This window comes from Leptonotus elevatus, chromosome 9 (genome assembly GCF_054856555.1).
Source record: "Leptonotus elevatus isolate MCC_2025b chromosome 9, RoL_Lele_1.0, whole genome shotgun sequence".
NCBI lineage: Eukaryota > Metazoa > Chordata > Actinopteri > Syngnathiformes > Syngnathidae > Leptonotus > Leptonotus elevatus.
In genome coordinates this window covers 24575406-24603379 of record NC_141247.1, presented here as the reverse complement: position 1 = coordinate 24603379, position 27974 = coordinate 24575406, and the positions used below count along the sequence as shown (strand labels likewise).

Sequence of the window (27974 nt, the reverse complement as noted above, 5' to 3'; positions counted from 1 at the left end):
TATGCCGTCTCTCTCTCTCTCTCTCTCTCTCTCTCTCTCTCTCTCTCTCTCTCTCTCTCTCTCTCTCTCTCTCTCTCTCTCTCTCTCTCTCTCTCTCTCTCTCTCTCTCTCTCTCTCTCTCTCTCTCTCTCTCTCTCTCTCTCTCTCTCTCTCTCTCTCTCTCTCTCTCTCTCTCTCTCTCTCTCTCTCCTCCCCCCCCCCCCCCCCGCAGCTGCTTCATGTCGGTGACTAACAAACAATTCTGCCCACTGTAACGCTTTCAGAGCACAACGCCGGAGCCATAAAACACGGGAGCATGAATTACAGTGAGGAGTTGGCTCGCTGTCAGGACTTTTTAGTGCAGAGCTGACGCACTCCAGCCCAGAGGGAGGGAGGGAGGGAAGCTGGAGGAGGAGCAACCACCCAGCAGGCAGCAGTGGTCAGACGGAAGGAATCACGTTTTGTTGCGAGTAACCAAACAGCTGACTGAATGTTTGCTTTCAAGGTCAGCAAGTTGCGGCAGCTTGAATGAAGCTCGGCGGGGGATGCTCACTTGTATGTAGCGCGAAGAGGAGGAGGAGGAGGAGGAGGATGTGAGAGTCTGTGGATTACTCGACCCGTCTGCCGTCCACTCGCCGGAGGGGGAATGGGCCCGCCGGCCTCCCTGCACGAAGAGTCCGTGACCAAGTCCGAGGAGGAGATGGAGAGCTACGGCTGCCTCCTGCAGGCCCGATCCCAGCTGGAGAGCACGCTGCAGCGTGAGTACAGGCAGCACACACACACACACACACACACGGGTGCTGGAGAATACTATGAGGGATTTGCGGAAGTCTACACACCCCTGTTCAAATGCCAGGTTTTGCCGTATTTAGTAACTTTTTCCACCATTAATGTGAGCATGCAAAAGTTATATTTAAAAAAAGGGGTGGGGGGGGAGTAAAACGATTTTAAATGTGATTGCAAAAGTGTACACCCCCTCTTGTAACTGGGGATGTGTTCAGATTTAACCAACCACAGTTAAACTCATGTTAAATGGGAGTCAGCACACATCTGCCGACATTTAAATTTCCCCTGCAAGTAAACTTCAGATGTTCTAGAAGTCTTCTTTTTTTTTTTTTTTTTTTTTACCCCTAACTTTTGCTATGCTTTAGTTACTCAGTTATGTAATTAGTTCCTTTATTACAGTTGCTTAGAGACTTTAGTTTCCTGCAATTCCTTAATCACACTTAGCCAGTTAGTTAAAAACTTCAGAATTATCAGTCACTTTCCATCTTACATTAAATTGGAGCATAGGTGACTAGAGTAGCCGCAAATTGTAATCAAGTCATAAATGTAAAAGTAAAAAGTAATCCTCCAAATAATTACATGAGTATGACCAAGTATTTGGTGAAAAAAAAAAAATACTCATGTTGTGAGTATTTTTTTTCGTAAGTATGAGCATGGATGTTTTGCTGGTTCATGTTCCACTTGCCTGCAATTCCAGGGATGAGGTCACCCGTTTGAAGTCGTCACTGATGGTTTCCTAATTTTCCTTCCTAAAAAATGGCCTTGCAGACGCAAGCACGCTCGCCACAAGCTTATTTGGAAAATGTGAAAATATTACATAAGCATAATAATGCTCAGTTTGCACTTAGACGTGTACTTTGCACATGCAGAGTGCTACTAGTGTACCTGAAGTCAGTTTAGAGTGGAGGAGCATAAGTGCTGTAAACACTGAAAATGTTTAGAGAACGTGGGCCATGTATCTAAAAAAAAAACCTGCCACTTAGTGCACTCGTTAAATGAACCTGCTCTGTCTTAATACAGCACAAACGTGGACATCTTTTTTTTGTGAATGTTTTATTTTTGCAATTGGGATACTCACCAAAGTAAGGAGGCTGCAAGTTTGAGTTTCATGGAGACTCTCGCCTCCCCTCGAGCCGAATAGGATTACCTTGGCAAGCTCATCTCATTGTTTAATTAATGGCCCTTTGCCTTTTACGTGTGTGTGTGCGCGCGCGCGCGTGTGTGTGTGCGCGTGTAAAGTGAGATCACGGGACAAATCCACAGCAAGTGTTTTTTTTGGGGGGGGGCGGGGGGATGCAGGTTTCATCATCTGTAATATGTTAAATGAGAACCTTTCATTTAAAAATTAAAAATAAAAAAGCAATTCAAATTGTGTCAGAATAAAAAACTAAAATATAAAATGAATATTAAAAAAAAAAAGGATTATTTGAGTGCATTGACACAAAAGTCAATGCTGGGTTAATCCGTAGTGGCACTGTTGTCATGGAGATAATCCCTTTTTGAAGCATCATTTATTTATTTATTTTTAGACATTTTGGAGCAAGATATCACTTTATGTCATTTAGTAATGCTGAAGTAAAGTATTTTAAAATGAATATTGTCACTCAGTGAGAGAGAAAAAGAAAGAAAAGAAAATTACAGAATTACAGTCCATGCTTCCTTAGTGTTCTAAATGGGATTTCCCAAAATTAAGACCTCGAACAGGGGTACGTGAGATCTTAAAATATATTTAGAAAGTATATATCAATATTTCAGAACAATATAAGTTCATCAAATGTATTTTCTATTCAGTAGGCCATTCAATTTCAGTATCCTAAAAATCACTTGAAAACTTTATTTAAAATGTAGTTTATGTCAAACATGTCAAGGAATTGATATATGAGCAGAAACAAGTTACTAACGGGCACATTTTCTTTATCCTCTACGATAAACGGGCAATATTACTAGAGCTGAAACACAAAAGGCTGCTTCAATTTTTTTGTCCAATTTCCCACTAAGTTGAGCTTTCAATTGGAATGGTGTGAATGTTTTCGTGTTGGCGTTTTTTCTTGACCCAGAAAGTGCCGCAGCACGAGGTTCACGTTGTCTCTGTGTGTCGCCAACGTGTTTGCACCTTCGCCAGGGAGATTTTCCCGCTCGGACGGTTAAACACGCTCACTTTTTGCGGTCTTGACAAAATCTCACACACAAGTATGATCTGATCTTCATGGCTGAGGTCAAAGGTCAAAGAATACTCTTCCTTTGTCGTCGCTCTCCTGGCGCATCTTTACAATTGTTCACATATGATCAATCGATGCCCGAACAAGACTCTGCGATCGTGCGGTGGCGGGTTTGTTGGAATTTGGTCAACGCGAATAAGTGCCACCATGTCAGCTTACTTTGCCAGACGTGAGGGATTTGCGGGGGCTGACAACTAAACCTTGTTTTCGCCAACATTCCTCCTCTCGGGATTATTTGGTTCCCACCTTTTGCGAAACCTGGAAAGCTTGTGACAAATCTCATTGGGGCAGCAACGCAATTGGCCCACCAGAAGACTTGCATGCGGGTGCGTGATTGTTTATCCGGGTCATGCTGTTTGGCTGCTGTCAAATGTGCGAAACCTTGTACTGTAACAATACATGATTATTATTGCATGAATGCTGCAGGGCAAACAGGATGTTCTTCAAAACTGCTGAACTTTCCAGTAATTCTCTCTTCTTCTTCTTCTTCTTTTTTTTTTTTACACGTTTCACAGTAAAATTCCCAAATAACGAGACATTTGATATTTTTACCTCCTCCTTCCACGCTTCTCAAACAATTGGAATCATTTCTGTTTCAAAATCTTTAGCGCTTCAGGAGTTCTTGGGAACTATTTTTTGCTCATTAATAATTCCCAATTTGAAAAAAAAAAATAATAATTCACACAAAAAAATGCCAGATTGGACATTTGACATATTAATCTCCTCCTGCAACTGATTCAAACTATTCCAATTTCTTTCTTTTTTTTTGTTCATAATAATTTCCACATTCCTGTAATCCCCACATTTTCATAATTCCACACTTTTCTTTGTAAAATTCTCAAATCAGAGGAGGTCAATTCATCTTTTTCTACATTTCTTGACCAATTCAACTCATTCCAACTTTGAATTGTTAGCTCATTAGAGGTCGAGTCTTGCGCAACTCCCAAATTCACAAGAACAATTCCCAATTACTATACATTTACTTTTACATTTATACAAAAAAATGAACTCCTCCTTCCACATTTTGCAACCAATTCAAACAATTCCACATTCAAAGTTGTTTAGCTTATTCAGGACATCTTGAAAAAAGAATTCACACATTTTCACAATCAATTTCTTATTTTTCAACCACTTCCAAACATTCCGTCTTCAAGCTGTCCGACTCGCAGTGTTAATTTTGACAAGAAATTTGTAACTGTAATTTAACACGCAAGACACATTTAATACAACAATGTCTTTATTAATTGTTTCAATGAAGCATGTTGAACTGACAATAATATAACTTACCTAAATACAAAAGTGCTTCTTTTCTTCCACCCGCATTTCAACCCTTCTGATTGGATTGTGTGAATTTTCGGCATTTTACTCATTGACGAAATTGTCAATGAATTTTAGTTATCGTTATCATCTCAATGAATGGCTTCTATTTTTGTTTAATTTCCCACTGACATTTTTTTTCCGTGTAATTGCACATCCACTACAGTAGGTGGCAGTGGCGTGCGCATAGTCAGATTGGGCGCAGGCAGTATAAACGATGTTAATAGAGTAATTCAGCAGTTTTATTTTTCTTTTTTGTTTGTTTTAATGGTAAAAATGGCAATTGTTGGGGGGGGGGTGTAATATGTTCTTCTTCTTGGGGCGGCATACTGGAAAATATTTGAGAAGCACTGAGAGAGATTTTGGATTTGATTTAGAATATTTGACGCATGATGCTGTAATTGTAGCGGATGTCAAATGTGACATTTCTCCCGATCACCTTTTGCAAATGTCCATGGATGATTTCAGAGCCCACCGTTGATTTTGAATTGCGCTGATGTATTCATTGCCTTCTTCTCTACCGGCGGCGGCGTTTGCCGCCTCCCCGGTGTCGACTTTAATGGAAACCGTGACGGCATCTCCAATTCTCTCTCATGTTCCTGAAGTGCAGTGTAAATGTCAAGTTACGCCAGGTAACTTCATCCTGGCTCAAGCTCACGCACACACACACACACGCACACACACGCACACACGCGCGCATCAAATATTCAGCAGGTAGCAGCCGAGCTCATCACACGCTCCCCCGGAAGGGCCGACTCGCTCCATTACGGCCTTCGGTGCGGCCCGACGCGCGCATGCCTGGCTGGCTCGCTCTTTCTCTCATCTTTTTCCACCACCTTGCGTTTTTCGGCGTTCCGCTCAAATTCATTTCGAACGCCGCTCCATTAAACATGAGCAAATACTCCGCAGGGATCAAGCACCGTCCTCCGGGCTATTGCATTAATCACACGACGAGTCATTTTGAGCAAGTTCATTTGTGTTGATTTATTCGAAGTAAATGTGAGAGGTGTATTTTGGCCAGCGATGCATCATCCTCAGCGATGTCATGTTTTTCGAATACTCCTTCAAAAGGCGCAATGAATCTGAAGCAAGCGCTACGCCGAACGCTATTTTTATTGCGTCAACACAAGTGGGCTCCAAAGTAGTCTTTTAAAAAGTTTGTATTAACTCTATTTGATTTGGAGCACTTGAACTCATTCACTGGCGGCCATTTTCACTGAAGCAACCCCCTTCGCTCCCGGCAGTTTTACTGGATTTTGACAGATTTTGCAAGGCCCACAGAATATTGCGTTCGATTGCTATAAAAACATGGAACCTACCAAAAGAAACATGAGTCTCTTCTTTCATCTGAAAAAAAAGTATATTTCTATCTGTTTCCGTTTTGCAGCAATTAGCATTAGAATGTAGCTAAGTTTCAGCATTATTCACAAACCTTGTTGCAACATGGTTGATCTCTTATATTCGGCTGCCACCTGCTGGCCGTTTTTTGTACGACCATTGTTTGAAGCGACCTCTTTAGGTCAGAGGCTGCAAAAAAAAAAAAAAAAAAGAATAAATATGTTTTTGGGACCATGGCAATATCTAAAATAGAACATATTGAAATGTTTTGGGGAGCAAATGAGTTGGAACCACGTGTAAAACTAAGCGCTGTGCATGAATAAAAATTGAATATAAAACACACAAAACAGTAAAGCCAGTAAAACAGTAACAAGGTCATAAAAAATAAGACTAAAAAATAAGGACTCAGTGTCATGCTGTGTTGAATTCCAAGGAATTTTTCATTATTATTTTTTTATTAAAATGGTAAAATAAATGTAATAGAATAAGCACTTGTCTAAACTGTTAAATTATAATTTTGTAGGTAAATAGCTTGAAATGAACCTATGGAATAAAAATGTACATGTTACAATAAACTGAAATGAATTGAATGAGTATTTTTGTATCTATTTGTTCAAATCTGGTTTATTCCATGAGCTCAAAGGCAATCATGCCTCAGTTGAGCTTTTTTTGATGATATCACATTTTCATTTACAATTTATTTGCATATTTCTGTTTTCCCTGTCATTTCGTTAACGCTTGATGGTGTCGTCGTTTCCCACCTCATGGTAGTAAGAAAAATACTTTTGTAGTTTATTATGTGGTGTATTTGTATACATTTTTTAAATAAATAAAAAAAATGCTTTCTTCTTCTTCTTTTTTTTGCAGAGGTGTCTGTGCCCGTGAGCATGAAGGAAGTCGGCGGCTACATCGAGAAACAGGTTGCATACCTGTCAGGTGAGAGGACTGCATCTGATCAAAATATTAGTCAAAGTGACAACGCGGAGAAGTCGGCAATCCCGTTAGTTTTTTCCCGCCAGGTGGCCGCGGAGAAGACTCCAGCGTCATCATCACGCTTCCGGAAAGCTCGGCCTTCAGGGACATACCGGAGGAGGCCTTGGCCAAAGTCTTCACGTACCTCACACTCATCCCGCGGTGCGTCTTTCTCGTTCTCACCAAGCCCCAGACATGCAGGGAGGAAAGAAAAAACAAAAACAAAAGAAGTGGACACATTTAACTCTTTCTCAACCAATTCCTGGACAATTGAAAAAACGGCACACACCTTCTCAGTCGTTACGGAGTCATTACATCACATTATATTACATTAGACAAAGATCTTACCATCATACCAAAATGGAAAAAAAAGGGAAAAAAAGTATATTTACTGAAATAATGATGATTTTGTATCAATTTACTGGCAAACTGACTTAGTATCAAATGTGGTCTTGTTCAGTTGAACAGTGTTTATTTATACTGTTGTATGAATGGCAACCGGTGGATGCACATGTGAATGGGGTCTTCTGCCCTCTAGTGGAAGAACATTTAATTGTTCTGCTTGTCACTATACATTGGCCAAATGGATACAGATGAACGACGATGTAAGGCTGTGCAATTAATCGAAATTCAATTACAATTTTAATTATTACACTCCACAATTACAAAATCGTTTAAAAAAAAGAAAATAAAAGATTATTAATGCTCATTTTTGAGTTGTTTGAGTTTATACATTTGCACCATCTAATAAAATTGTGTTTCATCCAAAAGGAACTTGCATAATTATCTTGTTTAAAATAATTATATTTGTCTTAAATATTTTAGTTTTTTACGTTTAAACATTTTCTTGTTTTGTACCAAAAAAATAAATGATCGTCCTACCAACTTCAAGTTTTTGCCAACATAAATAAATAAATGATTATAAATATATATTATTATAAATTCAGTTTGGTCCGAAAGGAACTTACATAATTATAGTGTTTCTATTTTTTTTAATTGGTCTTAATACTTTTAAACCTTTTCTTGTTTTGTACCAAAAATAAATAATCGTTTGCACAATCGTGATTTCAATTATTGCCAAAATAATGGTTATTATTATTTTCCCCGTAATCAAGCAGCCCTACGACACATTTCCGTTATTTGTTATAAACATGCGCTGCCGTTCATCCAAATGATTCACGGGAATGATTTTTAAACCCCCAATTGAGCATTTTGTGTTCTCCAGCGTTCGCTGCAGTGCACCAAATGTGTTGGGTTGACATTCTGAGCACAACCTCAGTGTGGCCTCGCCGGGCAGCCGCTGTGTCAGATGTGCTGCTGATGCCAGCACTTGCGGCAGTTTGGGCAATTCTCACATGGCACTGCGGGTCTCCTGACAAATCTTTGCACATCAGCGCCTTGTCACACTTTCTGGGTTCCCTTCCCGAGGAGAACCCCTAAATGCCGTGGGAATGATTTTTCTCGAATAACCAGTGATGACATCGATGAAAGCGGAACCAAATCCAATTGAATTCAATTCAGCATTAATCTCTGCTGGCCGCTTCCACTGACAACACGGCCGCGAGCAGACAGCAGATGAATGAATTACCAAAACGCAGCCAGTTGCCAAATGAGCATTTTTTGACAGACATGATCCTCTCCGCTCCCCCACAGAACGCGACAACCCGGTGTAAAGTTCATCATCATTTTAGATCGAAGACTGGACACATGGGCTTCTATCAAGACTGCACTGGCCAGGATTGCAGTGAGTTTTATGTTGCTTTTGATGCTGATTCAAGTTTTTCAACTTTTTTTTGCTTTGTTTATTTTATACCTGTCTTGTCGGCCGACCTGCTGCTCAGTCATGCAATACGGTGCCGGTGTTGGGCTTTTCATGTCGGCGCGGTTTTGCTGCGTGGCCCCTTGATTAACTCATTTGCTCCCAAAATATATAAATATGTTCTATTTTAAATCTTACCATGCTCCTAAAAAACGTATTTATACGTTTAAAAAAAAATAATAATAATAATGCTATAGCGTACAGAAGGCTTTGATGCAGCCTCTGAACTGAAGAGAATGCATGGAGCAATGGTAGTTATTTCAAAAACGGCCAGCAGGTGGCAGTAGAGTATAAGAGACCAACCCGGGCCATGTTATACTTTTTTTTCTGATGAAAGAAGAGACTCTAATCTTTCTTTTGGTAGGTTCCATTTTTTTTTTATAGTAATAGAACACAATATTCTGTGGGCCTTACAAAATCAGTCAAAATCCAGTCGGGAGCGAAGGGGGTTGCTTCAGTGAAAATGGCTGCGAGTGAATGAGATAATTTTATAGATGTTTGTTTTTAATTATTTAAATTTTATGAAGTCAAAGAGTTCTTTGAAAATTTTAATTAAAATAAAAAATAAACATTCAATACACGTTTTCCATGAAAAATGGTTAATTGGACAAAAAAAAGACAAAATGAAAACAAAAATTAAGAGAGAGAGGGCAAAAGAGAAGCAGTCAATATGCTAATTATCGTGTGCTGAACTGCGAATATTCATCGACTTCATTTTAAAGTTGAAATATCACCATTCACCACTAGATGGCAGCCATGGCTTAGTTGCGCTTACACCCGGTCTTACACTGCCCTAACTACAACATGAGTAGGCCCAATAATATTTTGTGGATTTGGAATGATGTGCAGGACTAACATTTAGCAATTAGCACAGGACAGGACAGGATGTGGCTATTCGCAGACAGGACAGGACAGGACAGCAGGCAGCAAATAGGATTGGTCAAGACAGGACGTGATTGGTAGCAATAAGACAGCATAGGAGTGAACATGATGAGTGGCAAGTATGACTGGACAGGATGTGACTAGTAGCAGACAGGACAGGACAGGACACTATGACATTAGGTACAGCTGTAAAGTATATCAAGTTGTTTTAAGAGGTATCGAATGAACATTATCGCGAGAGCTCTTTGGAATATTTCGGGACAAGCTAATGTTGATTTAAATGCTAAAAAAAAAAAAAAGAGTGTGATGACGCGGGGCTCTGCAGAGAGGAGGAAGATGATGATGATGATGATGATGAGGCGGACGCAGCGCCTTTGCCTGCATCCTTCCTTCGTCCTCCTCCTGGCGTGAGTGAGGCTGCTGATGCTTGCCGCGTCGTCCGTCTGGATCTGTCAAATTCGACGAGCCGGATCCATGTCCCGCTATCACAACATGGCCGAGACATGTTGCCGGAGAGGACTGGCAAAGATCCGGACCAGCCCGGTAACGAGCACTTGGATGTCTGATTTTCCCCTCTCTGCAGGAGTTTGGGTGAAGTTTGAGGGCGGGAATGCGGCAGTGAGTGCAACGTTCTGTCTCTGCGTGTGCGTGTGCGTGTGCGTGTGCGTGTGCGTGTGCGTGTGCGGCGCACTTTTTGCTTAGTCATGCAAGCGGCTGCGAGTGGAAGGGAAGAGAGACCCGAGCGGGAAGACTTCATGTCTTGCTCGTGCATGTCGGCTGCCTTGCGTGCTCGACGTCACTCGGTTGACGGTTGCGGGGTCACGTCAGGACAAATTCGATGTCAACGTCACGGCACCGACAAACCAGTCATGCTTGGAAAAGAGATCATGACACGTATAAGAAGTATGCTTTGCTCTCTGCGATATTGTGCTTTATAAAAACATACAATAATAACGTCATTAAATAGAAGGTAATGAATGAAATGCAGTTGTTTGTGCAGTTATGGCCACCAGGGGTCAGTATTACATAGATCTGGCGCAGAAAAGTGACGTAAAAATAGTCATTTTTCACGGAGGATCAAGAATATGCCTGTCAGTGTGTTGTGTTGAAATGTAAGACGTTTAAAGGTTTATAATTACGACAACAATCGATAATAGTTTTGGATTGTGTTTTAGCATTTAGCTGGAGTACTTTTTAAATGCAAAGTTAATGTGGTTTTGGATGGACGACTTTGAAAATTGTTCTTATCTAACTGGCACCCTAAAATGTTATTATTGACTTTTTTTTTTTTTAAGCTTTTTGTCCTGATTTTATTATTGTCCTTTCTTGACTTTCTGTCAAGCGTCTTTAAGTACCTTGAAAAGCGCTATACAAAATAAATGTATGATTATTTTTATTATTTAAAATATATATTTTGGCCGGTGGGGTTTGCAGACGCTAACCTGTGACTTCAAAAATTCTTTGTATTGGAGTATTACTATAAAAATGAATGTTTTCAATATGAAATGTATTTATTCATTTATTTTTGTGAAGCCGCAGGAGCGCGTGTTCCTGTCTGTGCAACAAATGATTGGCATCTAGTAAATCATTGCGTGTGGTTTTTCCTCGGGCGTGGCTCTACCTTGTTTATTAAATTGGAGGCACAACATGGGGACAGAGACAGTTGATTCCCCCCCCCCCCCCCATAGATCATGTTTGTTTGTTTTTTTGGGGGGGGGGGGGGGGTCCCTCTGTTCTCGTCTCTGTTTCTCATCACGAATCACATGATTCAAATGTATGTATTTATTGATTTTGTGTATTTCCTTGTGAAATGGCAGGCCTCCTTTCCCGGGAACCTCCATCTTGTCCTGGTGCTCCGGCCCACCAGCTTCTTCCACCGCACCGTCACTGACATCGGCTTTCGCTTCAGCCAGGAGGACTTCATGCTCAAGATGCCCGTAAGGCAACTTCACCGATACGATTTCTTATCATTATGTCGGTGGTGTTGTTATGACAAGGAAGTTTCTCGATGCACTTGATGTGACCCCTGACCTCCGACGTGTTTGAACGGGATCTGTACGATTTGGGTGTGGCCTTTTCAGGTGGTGATGCTGAGCTCCGTCACAGACCTGCTGAAGTACATCGACGAAAACCAGCTGACGTCCGAGTTCGGCGGCACGCTCGGCTACTGTCACAGCGACTGGATTGTTTTAAGAACGGTACTGCATCGTCGCGCGCTGTACGCGCGACGCTCGTTGCATCCTGCTCCGAAAGGGTCAAATGATCCATTTCCGGGTTCGAGCGCTCAAGATTCTGATGGCGTCGGGCAAATAAATGAGTATTGTCTATTTTCTCGCCACTATTTCCGTTGCAGGCCATTGAAAGTTTTGCCGTCACGGTGAAAGACGTGGCGCACATGCTGCAGGCTTTTGGCACTGAACTGGCGGAGACGGCCACGCCCAGTGAGGGCGACGCCATCCACAGTCTTCTGGAGTCTCACAATGAAAAATACCAGAAGCTCAAGGTCACTTTAGTTTTCATTATGACATGCGACATTGCACTTTTTGGAGCACAAAAAAAGTTGGCTACACGACTCTGCTTATCTGCTCATCGCTCTGACGCTGACGAGACCGAAGCTCGGTCCTCTCTTTTATTTTTCATATTTTATTAATGGTTTTAGCCATAATGGAGGATGTCACTCAAACCAAGATATCTCTGTTGTCCACATTATCAGAAAGATACATATGTCACTTTTTTTTCCGTTTATCAAATAGCTAAGTTTGTTCTTGGCCAGTTAGCATAGCAGCTAGCAAAACAGCTAGCATATACTGCTGAGAACACGAGCATTGATTTGCAGCCTTGTGACTGTAATTACAGTAATACTCAAATGAAATGACCGTAGTATTAAAGTCAAAGTTTACTTTCTTATTTAATTGTAAAAGACTTATTATAAGAAATAAATAAGCCACAAAAAAAACAAAAATGTTTTTCAAAAATTGTCCTGTAATTATAACCCATTGCTTCTTCCAAATAGTATTGTCATTGATTTATTAGCATGCTAACAAATGCGTATCGCCCGTGACAGGAGGCCATTCGATCTTTGTCAAAAGAGGGTCAACGTCTTCTCTCGAGCCTGGAGACCAGCACCGGGGACAACCGTGACCCTCACTGGGACGTCCAGCTGGACTGGGAGACGGTTCAACGGTCAGAGATCAAAGAGATGCCGAAACGTATCACGTCGTTGTAAATACTCACGTGCTCTTTATTCATCTTTTTCTTTTCAGGCTCCTGGCTCAACTGCGAGACATGGAGTTGGCCTTCGATGGCTACTTTGAGAAACACCGTCTGAAACTGCATCAGTTCCTGCAGCTGCTCGCGTACGAGCAAAGCTTTCAAGAGGTAATGCGCGTCATTTTTCATCAGCCTTCAAAGAGAACACTTACTAGAATAAAGTTATACATATTTTCCAGATTCCCAGAAGTTGTAATGTTATAATAATAATAATAATAATAATAATAATAATGGTGTATATTTTCCAGAAAGATTTGTATATTTTTTCTATTCAAGTTGTGTTTTTGGCATTAATTTTACCATATTGTGACAATAATATATATATTTTTAGATAAAAAATTATGTATTTTTTAGGTTCAAGATGTAAAGAATTAAGTTGATGTTTGTTTGTTTTTTTACATTAAAAGCCCTATTTTCTTTTTTTTCTTTTGTTCTTCTTTTTTATTCTTCTTCTTATTGTTATTATTTTAAAAAAAATCTTTAGAAGTGTCAGCTATTTCAGACCATCCTTTACCCTAAAATATATATAAATAAATATCCGGGACTGAATAACTGGACTGAAAAAGTTTTTTAGTTTTTTTTGCCGCTGAATTAATTCAAATGATAATATAATGATAATAAAGTTACATAATTTATAGACAAAATTATGTATTTTTTTAGATTAATATTGCAACTTCATGAGATTTAAGTCTTAATATTATTAACATCAAGTCAGATATTTTTTCGATTTAAAATATTTCCAGAGTAAATACAGATACATTTTTTTTCTCCCAGTGTGCTATTCTACGAATATAAATCAAATCAAATTTGAGGGATTCCTGTAATTACGCATCCATTTTAGCCACACCCAAAACTGCCTAGAAGAAGATTTTCTCACCTCCACCTTTCGGTCGCGGCTGTGACCGTTAATTTTCTCCACGCTAGAGCAAAGGACCCCCATTGACTTTGCGTGGCTGCCATTTCAGATGGAGGCGTGCCTGTCTCGTGTGACGTCTCAACAGAGCGAGCTGTCCACGACGGTGGACACGCTGGCTCAAGCGGAGCAAGCTCTCAAGCAGCTGGACACTTTGGAAACAATTGCCCAGGTTTGCCACACGTGCTCGTGACGCACACGCGCCATTGCCTGGCGATGACGCGTCCGGAGATAATCGCAGCGGCATTTTTATTCCGACAGGAATGGATGTCACGCGCCCAGATGGCGGTCCTGCACGGGCACCAGCTGTCGGCGGGCCACCACTACGCCGCCGCTCTCATCATGCAGCGCTGCAACGAGCTGCGGCATCACTGCGACGGCCTCAATGCCGCTCTGGGGGACAAACGTGGTCGTCTCCTGCAAGCGCACCAGCTCCTGCTGTCGCTGGACCAGGTAGCGCCATCAATGCACCTCCAACATTGGTGCGAAGTAACGAAATTCTAATACTTTGGTTTGGTCGATTTTTCACTTGTACTTTACTTGAGTGTTTATTTTTGGTCTACTTTCTCTTTTACTGCTTGAGTTTGAAAACGGATGTCTGTACTTTGAACTCATTATGTTCTCAAAATGAGTGAATTAGTTGTTTTTTTTAAATTCACATTAGCAAAGCTAATTGGCTATTTGACGAACGAGTTATTTTCCGTTAAGTTTTAGTTCTCAAAATGGGGATCATATATAATTATATATAATTGACTTTTTTCCTTTAGTATTTAAATACTTTCCAGATATTGCTTTGAAATATTACCTAAGGAGATGAATTGCTACTTTTTACAAATATCTGTACTATTATTAAATCACTACTAATCATTATTATTATATTCGTTATTATTATTATTATTTTTTTTTTTACTTGGTTCACATATTTTGCCAAACATGTCAAAGCAAAAGATTGAAACTAATTTGTGTGTATTTTGTATTTAATTTTTTTTACTTTTGTACATTTCTGAATCTTAGTACAGGAGTTGAATCAGTTATTTTATTATTATTATTATTTAGGGTTGTCAGGCGATTCCGATTACAATATCTGTTCTAAATGTATAATAAAATGTACAATATTTGTTTTTCTTCTAAGTTTTCATTCTCTCGTTAACATAAAAGTGGGAAAAAGTAAGTAAGTAAGTAAGGGCCGGTCATTAATCGCGCACTTAAAAAATGTGCTGCGTTAAATTAACTCAAAATGAACGCACTATTTTTGCCACCCCTTATTATTATTATTATACAAGTACACGTACTTCTCCAAATATCAATAAATGCGAGAATACAAACAATAAGATCAAAGTTGTCTTCCTCCTGAATAAATTGCCTCCATCACTTGTGAAATGATGGCTCCGCCCCTGACCTGCACTTCCTCTCACCGTCGCCCGCTTTAGGCGCAGACCTGGTGCGACGATGGCGCCTACTTGCTGGCCAATCAGCTGCTGGAGAAGTTCCAATCCAAGGAGGGTGCGCAGACTGCGCTGAAGGCCATCGAGAGCTTCCTGGAGGGCTCGCCGTCCGTAATGGCATCCGGCCCAGAACTTCTGGCTCTGGAGTATGAAGCTGTCATCACCCCTCGGCTGCAGGTTCGGCTCATCGAACCTGCCTGCAAAGTGTCACAGGAGCAAAAGTCTGAAAAAGACTCGTATTTTGTTTACATCTGTTAGGAGAAGATAAGTAAAACGTTGGAGAAGCACGCAGCGGTGCAGCAGATGATCCGGAACCGACAGACTGGTCTGAGGAAGCTGGCCGACAAACATGTCCGACCGGTCCAGTTAGTGGCCCCCCATGCTGAGAACCCGCCTTGCTCCAAATCGCCAATATTTTCTCCCAAACATGGTACAGTCCAAGCATAGTAAAACTTATAAAACATATAAAACTTTGAAATGTCCTACATTTTGCAAAAGTGAGTACACCCCTCATATTTTTGTGACTATTTGATGTCTTTTTCATGAGGCAACATTGAAGAAATGACACGCTGCTGCGATGTAGTCAGTGCACATCTTATAAAACAGCATTTTCCCGCAAATGAACACACATCGAATACTGTAGAAGGCGCAGGCAACAAAAGCGAGCACACCCCTATGTCGTCGTCTTAAAACCCACTTGTATTCCTTGGCCTTTTAGTTTAGTTTTTGAATTGTGTGGTCCTCGGGGTATTTTTATTTATTTATTTATATATTTATTATTTTACCTATTGCATTTTATTATTTTATTGATTGTTTTTATCTGTATAGATTTGACGTGTACGATGGCGTGCGTATCTTAATGTGCAGCGCTTTGGAAACACTTGTTTACAAAATGTGAAAATGTCCAAATTGGGCCCAGTTAGCGATTTGGACCCTCTCAGTCAATCAGTAGATAATTGAAAGGCGTGTCACAACAATGACGTGAGTGACTGAGAGGACTTTTGTCTTGAATTGCGCAGCACAGGAATTCCCTTTCCATCCAGATTTCCCCGGCAGAATATGAAAATACGGGCTCCAATCCCAGTCTTGTTGGCGCCTGCGAGGTGTTCCCAAACGGGCTCTGGGCTTGTCTAGGTTTAGGATGAGATGAGTCCGTCGGGATGTTGTTACCTGGCCGCTCGATTTGTAGTGCTGCCCCGGAGCCGTAAACGTGAATATGCGCGCGTGTGCGTGTGCGTGCGCGCTTCATATACTTGAAAGGCACTTTCATGTACTCGTGTGTCCCCAAAGGAAGTTGCATAAAGACATCCTTGCACCCAATTAATTCACTCCATCTTTTAGCTTGTTAAGACATCCCAGCATTTGTCCTTCAGTGCAATCATAATAAGGCCTTGTTTAATATTAGATGATCTTACATGCTATACAGTACATATATTAAAAATAATGAGACGTTAAGAAGAGCCGATTGACTTGGACTGACTCGGCACATATTGAAGCATTCTATCGTGTACGTGACACATTCCAACTTTTATTAGCGAAACTGTTGCCATCAAATGTCTCACGTGGTCATCATTAGCAGCTGTTGTTATGACGCCAGTTTTTGATACCAAATTTAAATTAAATATTGCACGTGGTTACAATTTAGATGAAGAAAACCTCATTAAGCATCGAGTAGGAAGATGTCAAAAACGTATCGAGTCCAACCCCCTTACAATAACCCAAGCTAGCATGTTAGCCTCACTGACGTGACTGACGTTGCACATGTAGCAACAAATGTGCACACGAGCACTTTATACACAAAGATTTCAAGTCAACCATCTGATCTGCTTTTTCCAGCTGACGGCTTGAAATTCACATTTGATCTCCCTCTGCCCGGAAAAAGGGCGTCCCGAAAAGGCCCCAACGCCCGCAAAGTAAGACATTTATTGCAATCTTCAATTATTATTTTTTTTTGGGGGGGGGGGGGGGTCAAGTAAACATTAATTGAAGGTGATGTGCTTGTCCAGATCGAGGTCATTCACGACTACCAGGAGAGCCGCAGCTGTGTGTCGTACGGCGTGGAGGGAGAGGACAGCCCGGATGTCCTCAAGCGGTGAGGAGGACACACCCGTCCGTCCATTTGTCCATCTGTCGGTCTCTTGCGGTGCAACTCTCTGATTTGTTCTAAAACAGAGTGGCAAAAAGAATGGTTCTCGGCCCAACAAGCACTTACATTATCAGGACTTGTGTGCGCTACGTAACATTTAGCTGTTGTTTATTTTATTTTTTTGGGCCAGTATTTCTGTCTTTCTCTATTGTACTTATTTTCTTTAACTTTGTACTAGGGCTGTGCAGTTAATGGATATTCAATTACAATTCACTCCTTTTTTTTTAAATTTTAAAATAACTAATTTAATACATTTGGTTTCATCCAAAAGCATAATTATGTTTCAAAGAATTTTATTTGTAAAAAAAATATTTTTTATTAATTTTTTACGTTTAATCATTTTCTTGTTTTGTACCAAAAAATAAATAAATGGTCGTCCTACTGCACAGTGCACATGCTGCACTCCAATTTCAAGTTTTTGCCAACATAAATAAAAAAATATATATTATTATAAATATATTTTATTATAAATTCTGTTAGAATTTACATATTTCCATTTTTTAAAAATTGGTCTTAATATTTGTAAATGTGTACACATTTTCTTGTTTTGTACCAAAAAACAGCTCCAAGTTTTTGCCAACATAAATAAATAAAAAAATATTATTATAAATTCAGTCCAAAAAGAAGTTACATAATTATAGTGTTTCTATTTTTAAACTGCTTGTAATATTTTTAAATGCTCAAACATTCTCTTGATTTGTATCAAAAAATAAATAATTGTTTGAGCAATGGTGATTGCAATTATTGCCAAAATAATCGTGATGATTCTTTTTCCCGTAATCGATCGTCCCTATTTTGTACGATGTTTTCTTTGCGTGTGCTTGTGCACGTGACAGTCACGTGATGAGGGAGCTGATCGAGACGGAGCGGATCTACGTGGAAGAGCTGCTGTCGGTCCTTCTGGTGAGAACAAACGTGCTGGCGCGATGAGCTCATCGGGTCAGCTGACTGCGAATGCCGTCCGTTGCAGGGCTACAAGGCGGAGATGGAAAACCCGCTTCTGGCCGCCCTCCTGCCGCCCGTCCTGCACGCCAAGAGAGGCGTCCTCTTCGGAAACATGCCCGACATCTACAACTTTCACAGCAGGCACGTTCCAGTAAATAAAAATAACATTTTTAGATTATTGCTTGCTTTATTCTAGATGATTCTCATCAGAATGTAAAAAATCATTTTGTGTAAATTATTGTAAAGAAAGAAATAACATTTCATTATTTGTAGCTGTAAATGGTCAGGTGTCCCGATATTTTTGTCCTTTTAGTGTAGTATAAATGGCATTCATCTCGAATGATGTATCTAATGTTTTGTCTCTGACCTTTTCTGGGCAACCCAGCGTGTTTCTCCAAGACCTTGAAGGATGCCGAGACACTCCCGAAGGTGTGGGACTTTGCTTTCTTGCCAGGGTGAGAAGCAAATATGGCTCAATTATTGTATGCAATTGCAAATGTCTTCTTTTTTTTTTTTTCCCTCTAATAAATATTGAGGCTTGATGTGTCATCAGAAGGAGAACTTCCAAATGTACGAATGCTACTGTCAGAATAAACCGCGTTCGGACGCTCTGTGGCGACAGTTCTCGGACTGCCCCTTCTTTCAGGTCACATGATCATCTGCACGTCTACAATCACAGCTTGGCTGCTTAACTAAAAAAAAAAAAAAAATTCTGATATTTTTTTGGTTCAGGAGTGCCAGAAGAAGCTGGGCCACAAACTGGGCCTGGACTCTTACCTGCTGAAACCAGTCCAACGCCTCACCAAGTATCAACTGCTGCTCAAGGTCGGTCGGTCGTTACAGGAATAGCATCAATACATCGCAAAACAACGTAGGACTTCCTTGATATAATCGATCATTATGTCTCTCTCCACAAGGGGGCGCAAATTCCCCATACAAACCATGAGGCCAGGAAAACAAATACATGTGCGTTGCAATATTGTGGGGGCCTAGAAAGTTTAGATCAAGACGAAATGAAAAAAAAAAAAAGAGAGGGAGTCAAATATTGTGAATATGTGTTAAGTTAAAAGTAGAAATAAACTTTCCATAATACGTTGCCTTTCAACGTTTGCATGTGCTCCCTCCCAGGAGCTGCTGAAACACAGCGCCGACTGCGAGGGATCGTCTGAGCTGCAGGGGGCGCTAGCAGCCATGCTGGACCTGCTCAAATCCGTCAATGACTCCATGCATCAGATTGCCATTACAGGATATGAGGCGAGGCCCGCAAATCGGCTGTTTGCATAAAAAAAAAAAAATAATAATAATAATAATAATTTTCCAGATAACTAACCGACTTGCTTGCGCTGCTTCGTGCAGGGTGACATTTGCGAGCTGGGCCGCGTGCTGATGCAAGGCTCCTTCAGTGTGTGGATCAGCCACAAGAGGGGGCCCACGCGCATGAAGGAGCTGGCCCGCTTCAAACCCATGCAGCGCCACCTCTTCCTCTACGAGAGCGTGCTGCTCTTCTGCAAGAGGAGGGAGGAGCACGGCGACGGCTGCGACAAGACGCCCTCGTACGGGTTCAAGCACTGCATCAAGGTTGGCCTTTCAATTCCACTCGTTCATCTCTTTTACATACCAAAGCGCCGTCTGAATAGGAAAGTAGTACACGGCGTCAAGGACGTACGTTGAAGTGATATCTTTTTTTCTTCATCTTGACCGCTGTACTGAGACGAGCTTTACATGCCAGGGAGGAGCTAAGTTCAGTTGGCGTTGTTAGTGGGTGTATTATACGGGTGCTAAAATAATAATAATAATCCAATCAACTGTTAGGCGTTTATTTTTAAGGGTGACGTTGTTGATATGATATTGAAGTAGTTTGGGATCATAATTTGCGGCTTCAACTATTTGACTAATATGGGCGATTGTAAAAACAAAACAAAAACAAAAAAAGTATTTTTAGAATATGATCCTAATGGGTCTTTTTCAGAATAATTAGTGCAATATTATAAAATCAAAATTTACTGATATGACTTGGCTGTAAAAATACTTATTAATGTAATGCCTTGCTGTATAGATTTTTTTTTTTTTTTGCAATTTTGAATGCTTTTTTTTTTTTTACAGTAATGTACCTGTTTTATAAAAATGTATGAAGGTTTGAACATTGAGAATGTTTTAATAAGAATAATGTGAGAAAATGCAAATGCCTTGATGAGAAAAGTGTATAAACTGTGTGCTGAGGGCGTTTACAGCCTTAAAACATTTATAATGAATGTAAAACTAACTACTTTGCCAATTTCACTTACTGCGGGTACTTTTTGGAACCGAACCCCAGCGAAAAACGAGGGAATACTGCATTCATGTCAAATTGATTTGGACCCCCCTCCCCCCTTTAAAAACTGAGACACTCACTTTTTTTGCCCTGTAAAATAAAAAAATAAATGTATATCTTTAATAGTCATTCCTATTGCATTTACAGGTACATAATTATGATAATTATGTTTAATTGCCATTAGGTTTATGAGGGGGCCATTGGGAAAATGTCTTACCAAGCAACCAACAAAAATCACCACAATAACAAACATATATATGAATAAATATCTTCGCATAATTGCCAAAATAGAATTTTACATCCAACTTTTTTCACTGGATCTGATTAGACTATAAATGTGGTTTTTTTTTTTAATGAATCCTGCCCATATTTATAGAACAATCTTGGATTGTCTTATAATGGGCTCGTAATCGTGTTGACATCATCTAAAAGATTTCTATTTTCTGCTTTTATGATGTGACAATATCTGACGAGTGTTCTATAATTATTCAGGAAGATGTCACAAATGTGTTCGAAGAGCTGCGGTGTGCGTGCGTGTGTGTGCGCGCACGCGCTCATGTGTGTGTGTGTGTGTGTGTGTGTGTGCCCCCCTGGCAGATGACTGCTGTGGGGATCACGGAGAACGTCAAAGGCGATCCCAGGAAGTTTGAGATCTGGTACAGCGGCAGGGAGGAGGTGTACGTGGTTCAGGTGAGGCAGTTGCCGGAAGAAGGGATTTGTCACTCGAGTGCGAACAGGAAGTGAGGCGGGGGGCGTCGGCGCTCTGTTTCAGGCCCCCAGCGTGACAGTGAAGATGTCCTGGCTCGGCGAGCTGCGCCGAATCTTGACCAACCAGCAGAAATTGCTGCGAGGTCAGTACATCGACAGGCGAAGACTTTTTTTTCTTTGTTGTTGCTTCAATTGAAGGCCATTTTCGTGTTTGCGCACGTTGGCCAATAGAGACACATAGCAAAGAGAAGACTGCAGTAATACGAGCCGTTCTTTGCAGAGGATAAAGAAGACATGCCTATAATTACTAATACATCATCTGTCTACGTGTGTTGTTTCCCAAATTTTGTTCAAATCGCTGTTGCTTAAAGGGTTACTAAAAATGCGACACTGATGCCATTCGTTAGCCTGTTTATGGCGTTTTGCATTATTTGTTAGCATTGAGCTAAATATACAGACGGACATTAACTAATGCAAATTTATGTGGGTGTTGTTTTTCCAACAAGTCAAAGCAAAAACAAAAAAACAGCCAATATAAATATATAACATGTTTTGACTGAGCACCGTCGTGTGACATAATAACTTCCTAAACTTCAAATTTAGAAGCAACTCATTTCATTTTTTCGCCAGCATAATTTTGGATGAATGTGAAGGTTAAGACTTGAGACTCACCAACTGTGTGTTCCCCTTTTTAGATGAGGTTCATCAAAATGGACAACTGGTCGAGCGCACGCATCTTTCTCCACCACCTTGTGAGAGGTCAGTGCCTTTTTTTCCCCTTTTTTTTTTTTTTTTTTCGCATGGTCCTTGTCACAATGTTTGTAAACATTACGTGCCAGGGTGCCAAACCCGTGAAAATGTCTATTGTGCTTCAAATACGACAAACACACAAGCTGCGTCGTCAACATCGCCGATGCAGTTTGCCTCAAAGTGACGTCATCGCATAAACCGAGTCCGAGGGTATTAATGATATGCGCGCAGCAGCCCACCGTGTCCAAACTGTGTGTGGTCGCCCCCCTCCCCCACCCACCCCCCCTCACTGCAGGGCCATGCGGCCGTCCAGAGGGGCTCCGAGGGGCTGCCTGCCGGGGCTGCACTTGATCTCGGCGACATCCCACGCGTTCATGTGCCTGCGCTCCCGAAGCCCCCGGCAACGAAGCCCCCGGCAACGCCCGCAGTGCCACTGACCCGCCGTAAACGCTCAGCGGTAAACGTGTTTGCGTAGCGGCACGTCACACGCGCACACACACACAACGCGTCTTGCATGCAAAAGCAAACGGCAATCGTGGGGCGTGTTCACAAGTGCGCCGGGTGAAGACAACATCAGGTGCAATCGTTGCAATCTGTCCAGCCGGGGGAGACTCCAGCTCACCTGTACTGAGAAAATGGACAGACGGACAAATCAAAACCAATGTGACGTTCCGAAAAACGGAGCTGTCATCATTGTGCAAGTGTACCTAATGTTGTGTCCTCTGAATGTTGCACATTTTAGCTGACCGAGTCCTTATTTTGACATGGTGACTTTTTAAGGTGGCTGTTATCTGCTTTCCGAAAACAAAAATAACAGCCGGAAGGTTTTTTTTGTTTTTGTTCTCATGCTGGCTATAAACGCAGCCCATCCTCGATCTTATAGAGAAGCTTGCTCGCGGCTGTTCCATGTCCCGTCATGCCGTCTGGCCGTCTGAATGCTGGCACGCGTGCAGGCAGCAGCACGGAGGACGTCCGCGAGGGCGGCGAGCGCATTTGCTAAAACAAATCTCAGCGTGCACGTGTTTTGTGTGTCGTTGCCAGCAGTCAGCAGCAGAGGGCGTCGGTGAGCTCGGGGGACACCGAGTCGGGGAAGAGCAGCCCGGACGGCCGGCGCCGCGCCGCCAAACACCGTCTCAACCGCAGGAGTGCGTACATCTCAGTGCATCAAACGTAACAAATATTCGGGTTTATTTGAATGGAACAGGTGGGAAATATGCCGGGGGGGGGAAAAAAAAAAGTCAACTCATGTTAATTTTGTCAACGGAAACTAAAGAAAAATAATTACGTCAACACATTTTTCACCGGACTAAAACTAGATTATAATACACAATAACTGGGAGTAAATAAGTATGCCAAAAAAAAGAAGTCAATTATAGTTATAACGTTATAATGGTGGCTAACTTACTAGCTCGTAGCATGTTGCCATAGTAGCCATTGTAATTGTGTGTCAAGTTGGAAAAAAGATGAGAGAAAATTTGACGTGAAATAGTTTTAGATCCAAAATGTTCAACATAATCTGCCGACCCAAAAAAATGCAGGCTTTTTTAGTGACAAACTAAAAGTAGACTAAAACGTTGACAGTGTTTGTTGACTAAAACTAGACGAAGAAATTTGTTTTCTCGGACTAAAATAAAGACTAAAATGCTCGATTTATAGTCGACTAAAAATGGACTGAAGAAAAACGGGATGAGGTTGAACAACTATGATTAAAAACAAGCGGGGTTCAAACTGGACTGGAAAACTGAGACTAAATTTAAAAAAATTAACACTATTGTCAACTGTCGATCCTTGAAAAAAAAATTCTCATTTAGTGCAGCACTTTGCTACGTTCAAGACTAAACAGAAATTGTGTCCAGGTTGGCCCGAAGCTCATCATCACTCGGCGAACGTCTGCGAGGGTTTGGACGAGACGAGCGGCGCTCGGGACGCTTTCCACCGACCCGACACGCAATTGCTGAAACTGGTGAGATGCACGTTTGCTTTTTGCACTTCCAGTGTCGAAACTCGGTAAAACAGTTCTAGACCGTTCAGAATTTCATCCCTCAAATGATTGTTGCTTTTTGCCTCTGGTGGGCGACATAAACATGGACACTCAACACAAGCTTTTTGGGTTAAAGGTCAAATGTCATCAACCAAGAAGAGTCCAGCTGCCTCCGTTCATTTTTCAATGCTAGAAATGTCGATTTACATTCTCATTCATTCATTTGATATATTATTGCTGAAGATATTTGACCTTTAATCCAAAAGCTTCCCCAAAGTGGACCATATCGCTGACATTGGGCCAAAACATCCTATGACCAAATTTGGTCAATGTCATATTTTTTTGCAAATTGATACTGTTGATCAGCTTGTGTGGTTCTGTCATTTAAAAAAATTATTGACTATTAGAAGTATTAAGGAAAATCGCACAGCATACCCCCCCCCCAAAATAAATAAATAAATAAAAGTAACAAAATGTATATATATAATTTTGATCTTGTTCATGCAGTTTATTTCTTTCTGTGTCACTTTAGTCGCCCAAGCTGTCATTCTGTTTTATGGGCCTTCTGCCATCTAGTGGAGGAGTTTTTCATTGTCCTGCCTGTCAATATGCATCACTGCCATTGACAGCTGAACACAGAATACATTATTTGGAGTCAACAAGTCATCAATTATGTCAGATCCTGAAATACAGCTGATGATCTCACAGCATGTTCAACTGACTTAGTGCGTCCTCGCCGAGGTTATTTTAGTAAAAACACAAAACTAAAATTCAAAAAACTATTTTGTTAACCAAATTAAATTAAAATGCTTTTTTTTTTTTTAACAAAAACTAACAGAAAGTAAATGTTATGTTTACGAAACTAACTAAAACCAAAGCGAAAATGTCCTTCATTTTAGTATTTGGTAATTAATTTAATACCTTTAGCCTTTGGGGATGATTTTAAATGTGATTTTAATTATATATATTTTTTCAATATTAACCGAAGTAAAGACGTTTGAAAGTGTGTCACGCTGAAGTGATGTTTTTATTTGACCTTGGTGTTAATTAAATATTGTGCACAAGTAATACTAATTAAAAAAAATAAAAGCAAAAACTAATACTGAAACTAATTAAAACTAAACTAAATCTAAACTTCCTTTTTTTTTTATATATATATATAAAAACAGAACCACCCTGAAAATGAACTAAAACTAACTAAATTTAAATAACAACACTCAAAATGAAATAAAAAAACTAAAATGAAAATTCCAAAACTATAATAACCCTGGTCCTCACTCATGATCTCCTGCGTTTGCGTGTCAGTCTCGCGGCAGATATCGGGCCTTGGCGGACTGCCTTCAAAACGGGCCGGAAAGCGTGCTCATCAAATGCGGTGATGTCATCCATCTGATGTGTGAGGACAACAAAGGCCGCTGGTGAGTGAGCATGTCGTCCTGTCGTGAACGACACACCGACGTGTGCACGGACGCGTGGAGCAACAAACCACAGTAGGAACCCATTTTAGTAGCGTGTATGAGCAAGACCATTTATTAATTTTTTGCAGTTTGTGCGGATGCGAGGTCATCCTAGTTGACGTCCCCGACGGCCCCGCATGCGTACGTTTATTTGTCATCCTTTTCCTCCTCACTTTTTCCCGTCAGGCTGGTGAAGAATCTGAGTCGACACCAAGATGGCTTCATTGCATCCGCCGTCCTGCAAGTGGCCATAAGAGGGAGCAGTCGAGCGGGCTCCTCCAGACTCAGGGGTACGATTTTTTTTTTTTATCTCTTTGTACTTAGAAGTAGAAGTACAGATACAGAGGTGGCAAATCCAGGTCCAGAAAATAAAAACCCTGCCACAGTTTGGCTTTAGCCACTCATGCTAGCTAGCTAGCTAGCTAACAAGCTCCCTAGCGGGTAAACGAGCACCATGGGAGCTAGTTAGGAAGCTAGCTAGCTAGCACGGGTGGCTAGAGCCAAACTGTGGCAGGGTTTTTACTTTCTGGACCTGGATTTGCCACCTCTGCAGATACTTTATCTTGATTAAAAGGCTCTGACATGCACTAAGTAGAGTTTAAATATTTGCATTTTTCTTTTTCTTGCAGAAACAAGCAACGTCAGGATGAGAAAGCTCAGTTCTCCGTAGAGAGCAACGTGCGTGATCAGACCAAAGGAGGACGACACGTCCTGATTTTGTGGCACTTTAAGGACGATTTCCACATCCTCACAGGTTGGAACTGACAATCGGTAATGATGAGCCCCCCCCCCCCCCCCCCCGCGCCCCCGCAGACGTGGTATTATTGACGTATGCCGAGCACAAAAACTGTGGGAGCGTTGCGTCCTTTCCCAGGATTCCACAGTGCCGATGTAAGCGGGCGCGGCTCACTTTTTGGCAAGCGCTCTTCGTCGGTCGCGCGTGTTTGGCTTGACCGAATGGACGCTCAATCCAGGACGGGGATGGATTTCCCACAGGATGGACGGGATGTTTGACTGCAAATATCATCCTAGAGAAAATGGCTTGAAGAAAATCATGGACCTGAAGATCATAGCACACATTAATCACAAGGCTCTGATCTCATTGTAGTACTCCTTGGCGACACTAGGGGGCGTACTGACGTCACGCCCAGTTTGGAAGGGAATTTCTAGCCATTTGTATGGATCCTTTTGTTTTATTCCTCATGTGCGCTACTGTATGCAAGTGCCAAAATGTTTTTTTGTCTCTTCCAGACAGCGAATCGTCCACGCTTTTGTCTGAGCGAGCAAAATGTTTTAATAAGTTAAGAATGAAGAGGGACAATCTCAGCGACAAGGAAAGAATGTGGCCTTTGTCTGCGTTTGCAGTCTTGATCATTTATTGTCGACGACGCGCTTGTATCAATTTATCAAATCCGATTGAGGGACGCCATCTTGGAACGGCCGCCGCGTTTGATATGGAAATGTGTCTCGGAAGCGGCCTGGTCACGTGACATGTTTCCTTTGTTCAAATATTAATTTTGCCTTCTCTTGGTGAGCCCCCCCCCCCACCGCCCCCCCCCTCGCGATCCAATCACCTCAAGAGCCGCGATTGCTTCCGCAACAAAACGAGCTGATGTTTTGTTGGAACTGTGTTGAAAAATGCTGCAGATTTTGCACAGACTTGGGACGTGACGTCAAGCAAAATCTTGAAGTGTTCTTTCATCCCGTCGAGCTTCTCGAAGCCTCGACTTGGCTACGAACGTTTCTTTTGGCGCAACGGAGCAATCGGGACAGATTTGCCTTGTTAGCTTTATTTGCACATTTTTATCCACCAAACCACAATCTGGTGGAGAAGATATTTATTGCAATAACTGCTGTGTAAATAAGGCTCCACTTTTGATAATTACAATGTTTGAGAAAAACAATATTGGTCCATAAACGGCGTTTGAATCAATGTGTTCATTTTCAGGGTTTTGATTAAAGCCGACGCAAACAAGAAAAAGGTGCAGATGCTCTTTGTGGCTTTTTGCCCAGAAATCAACACTGTGGCTGTGCTGCTTCTGCATGATTTTTATTTTTATTTTTTTTAAATATCCAGCAGATGGCAGCAAGTTGTAAACTTGGCATGACTTTCCCCCCCCCCCCCCCCAGGTGTCATTTGGACTGAAGTGAGATTGAAGTTTGCAGCAAATTGTTGCATTGAGCATCCTGATGAACCTTGGAGCTCCCTGAACTTTTTTTTAATAAAAAAAAAAAAAATGCTTATGCAAATATGTCTAAGCAGAGGTGGAAAATCCAAGTCCAGAAAGTAAAAACCCTGCCACAGTTTGGCTTTAGCTCCAGGTGCTAGCTAGCTAGCTCCCTAGCTAGCTCCCATGGTGCTCGTTTACCTGCTAGGGGGCTAGCTAGCTAGCTAGCTAGCATCAGGGGCTAAAGCCAAACTGTGGCAGGGTTTTTACTTTCAGGTGCTAGCGAGCTAGCTCCCTATTTAGCTCCCGTGGTGCTTGTTTACCTGCTAGCTAGCTAACTAGCTAGCATCAGGGGCTAAAGCCAAACTGTGGCAGGGTTTTTACTTTCAGGTGCTAGCGAGCTAGCTCCCTATTTAGCTCCCGTGGTGCTTGTTTACCTGCTAGCTAGCTAGCATCAGGGGCTAAAGCCAAACTGTGGCAGGGTTTTTACTTGGAGTTTTGGACCTGGATTTGCCACCTCTGAGTCTAAAATTAAAAAAAATAATAATAATAATCTGAACAGTAGTTC

The 27974-nt window shown here is 41.4% G+C and overlaps 1 protein-coding gene across 3 annotated transcripts; it reads left to right on the top strand.

Moving 5' to 3' along the window:
* Positions 1–393: 393 nt before the first annotated feature.
* Positions 394–27512, top strand: mcf2a (MCF.2 cell line derived transforming sequence a). 3 transcript variants are annotated; one of them, XM_086084457.1, is made up of 30 exons: positions 394–737; positions 6507–6575; positions 6659–6773; positions 8265–8355; positions 11130–11249; positions 11394–11510; positions 11666–11815; positions 12377–12495; positions 12576–12690; positions 13548–13667; positions 13757–13948; positions 14926–15117; positions 15199–15370; positions 16777–16853; positions 16947–17032; positions 17923–17989; positions 18057–18172; positions 18417–18486; positions 18585–18677; positions 18764–18856; positions 19160–19285; positions 19388–19609; positions 20940–21032; positions 21115–21193; positions 21746–21809; positions 22845–22945; positions 23657–23763; positions 25087–25199; positions 25425–25528; positions 25868–27512. In XM_086084457.1, the coding sequence occupies exons 1-30, from the start codon at positions 626–628 to the stop codon at positions 25906–25908; spliced, it is 3336 nt and encodes a 1111-aa protein (XP_085940583.1). In that variant the 5' UTR covers positions 394–625; the 3' UTR covers positions 25909–27512. The 3 variants fall into 3 exon arrangements, with proteins under 3 accessions (XP_085940583.1, XP_085940582.1, XP_085940584.1); XM_086084456.1 differs by having other exon boundaries at positions 22842–22945; XM_086084458.1 differs by lacking the exons at positions 394–737; positions 6507–6575; positions 6659–6773; positions 8265–8355 and adding an exon at positions 9672–9855 and having other exon boundaries at positions 22842–22945.
* The last annotated feature ends 462 nt before the right edge of the window (positions 27513–27974 follow it).